Raw genomic sequence first — 1,942 nt, 5'->3', positions numbered from 1 at the left:
TAAGCTCAAGACCCATTGCTTCTGCAACTCAGAACCTGTTTTAAAAGCCCTTATTTTTAGAAATGAACAGGTGTAGAATTATTGGCAGAAGAGATGAGAAAATAGCTCTTCTTTATCAATATATTTTCTTACAAAATTCAGATTAACTTCTTTTCTACCTTAACAGCAGTTGGTACTGAATGTTGTGGGACACCTGGAGAATCTAAAAGACCTAATTACATTTGAATAAATCCTTTCTGTGCCTCTGAAATTCAGGAGCCTGTGTAGGCAGACAGTGGGGTTTTGGCAGTGACAGGAAAAGGAGCATTAATACAGTGCAGGGCTGACAGTCCCCACCTCCCTCCAGGCTTCTTCTCCCAGGCAAAAAAGGAAGCTCTGCTTTGCCCAATCATCATCATCATCATCATCATGGCTAGGCTTCGCGAACGAAGATTTGGGAAGGCTCTATCCGCATTTGCTACAGGCGCGCTGGTGGCTTATGAGGCCAATTGGGCTTATTTGCCCAATAAACAAGTTTTCATTACTCCTTTCGAAGCTATTTTAGTTAAAATGCACCACTAATTAAGCATTTTAGATCATGAAACCCAGCTTATTAGAAATGAGAACTGACAAAAGGCAAGAAATCAATTCTTCCTTGAGACTTTTCCCCTCTGTCTTCAGGACACCTCCTGCTGTAAAGTTATCTTTTGCTAATGAGAAACTTTACAGTGGTTCCACAGCTGGATTACACGGGACTAATGTCTACCTCCACTCAACTAAGATGTCCAGTCTTACTTCATGGCTAGGCTTCGCGAACGAAGATTTGGGGCAGTCTTACCTAACACTCAGTAAAAGAAGTTTATTCCACTTTTGCCTGGAGAAATCCTTTATAGCCACAACACCGAAACCTGAGGGGTTTCTGACAAGCAGGTGGCTGGGCTGGGTTTTGGTTGTTCTGAAGGCACAGGGAGTATGTTCATCAATGATGGAAACGAGTTTGCTACCCAGTCCCTTTTCCTGTCTCCCAGATATCAACGAGTGCGAGACAACCAACGAATGCCGGGAGGACGAGATCTGCTGGAACTACCACGGAGGGTTCCGCTGCTACCCCAGAAATCCCTGCCAGGAGCCCTACGTGCTCACATCCGAGAAGTAAGAGGGGAATTCCTTCCCTTTCGGCTCCCCCGGAGCAGGGAGCGCTGTGCTAACGTGTTGTGCCCCTGTGTGTGCCCCTGTGTGTGCCGCAGCCGCTGCGTGTGCCCCGTGTCCAACGCCATTTGCCGGGAGCTGCCCTACTCGGTGGTGTACAAGTACATGAGCATCCGCTCCGACAGGACGGTGCCCTCCGACATCTTCCAGATCCAGGCCACCACCATCTACCCCAATACCATCAACACCTTCCGGATCAAGTCCGGCAACGAGAACGGGGAGTTCTACCTGAGGGTGAGTATGGCTGCAGCTGCACCTACAACCCGGGCAGAAACATTTATGAGGGGATTACACACAGAGTCCCTGGACAACCACCTTAATTACATTTCTCATCTGGCACAAAAAAAAAATAAAAAAATCACTACCAGCATTCTAGAAATCAGTGCCTCATCCCAAGCTAAGCTCAGCCCAATTTACGACAGCTTTATATTAGATTCATTTAGTGCTGCAACTATTTCAGAAAACCACTTGGAACAACACTGTTTCCTGTTGGTGGGACGCATTCAAGTAGATACATATGACTCAAAGTGTCCAGAACATCTGCTTTTCGAGGGATTTTGGAGGAAATCTGATTTTCTTGGACCCTTGTAATATTTATGAATTCCTGGGAAATCCTTTTCCTTCGTGTGTAGCTTTATACTCAGTAAAACAGAATCAGCACAAAAGCTTCTGTCAGGAATATATTAATTGGAAGGTTGTCATTTTTAGTTATTTTCCTTCAAATCTGGGGGGTTAAGGGGTTTTGATCCAACAG

At 45.5% G+C, this 1,942-nt stretch overlaps 1 protein-coding gene across 1 annotated transcript; it reads left to right on the top strand.

Moving 5' to 3' along the window:
- The first annotated feature begins 515 nt into the window (after window positions 1-515).
- On the top strand, window positions 516-1,889 carry LOC108491925. The gene is made up of 2 exons (XM_017803716.1): window positions 516-1,131; window positions 1,227-1,889. The coding sequence occupies exons 1-2, from the start codon at window positions 578-580 to the stop codon at window positions 1,777-1,779; spliced, it is 1,107 nt and encodes a 368-aa protein (XP_017659205.1). The 5' UTR covers window positions 516-577; the 3' UTR covers window positions 1,780-1,889.
- Window positions 1,890-1,942: the final 53 nt, after the last annotated feature.

Source organism: Lepidothrix coronata, unplaced genomic scaffold (assembly GCF_001604755.1).
Source record: "Lepidothrix coronata isolate B3197 unplaced genomic scaffold, Lepidothrix_coronata-1.0 Scaffold2910, whole genome shotgun sequence".
Lineage (NCBI taxonomy): Eukaryota > Metazoa > Chordata > Aves > Passeriformes > Pipridae > Lepidothrix > Lepidothrix coronata.
The sequence above is the reverse complement of the archived record's forward strand: the minus strand, read 5'-3'. Positions and strand labels throughout refer to the sequence as shown.

Bases quoted from the DNA above. Each gene is read 5' to 3' on its own strand.
- LOC108491925 (XM_017803716.1), top strand. From the start codon at position 578: ATGAAACCCAGCTTATTAGAAATGAGAACTGACAAAAGGCAAGAAATC. The intron at 1,132-1,226 runs GTAAGAGGGGAA...TGTGTGCCGCAG, and splicing joins TACGTGCTCACATCCGAGAA to CCGCTGCGTGTGCCCCGTGT.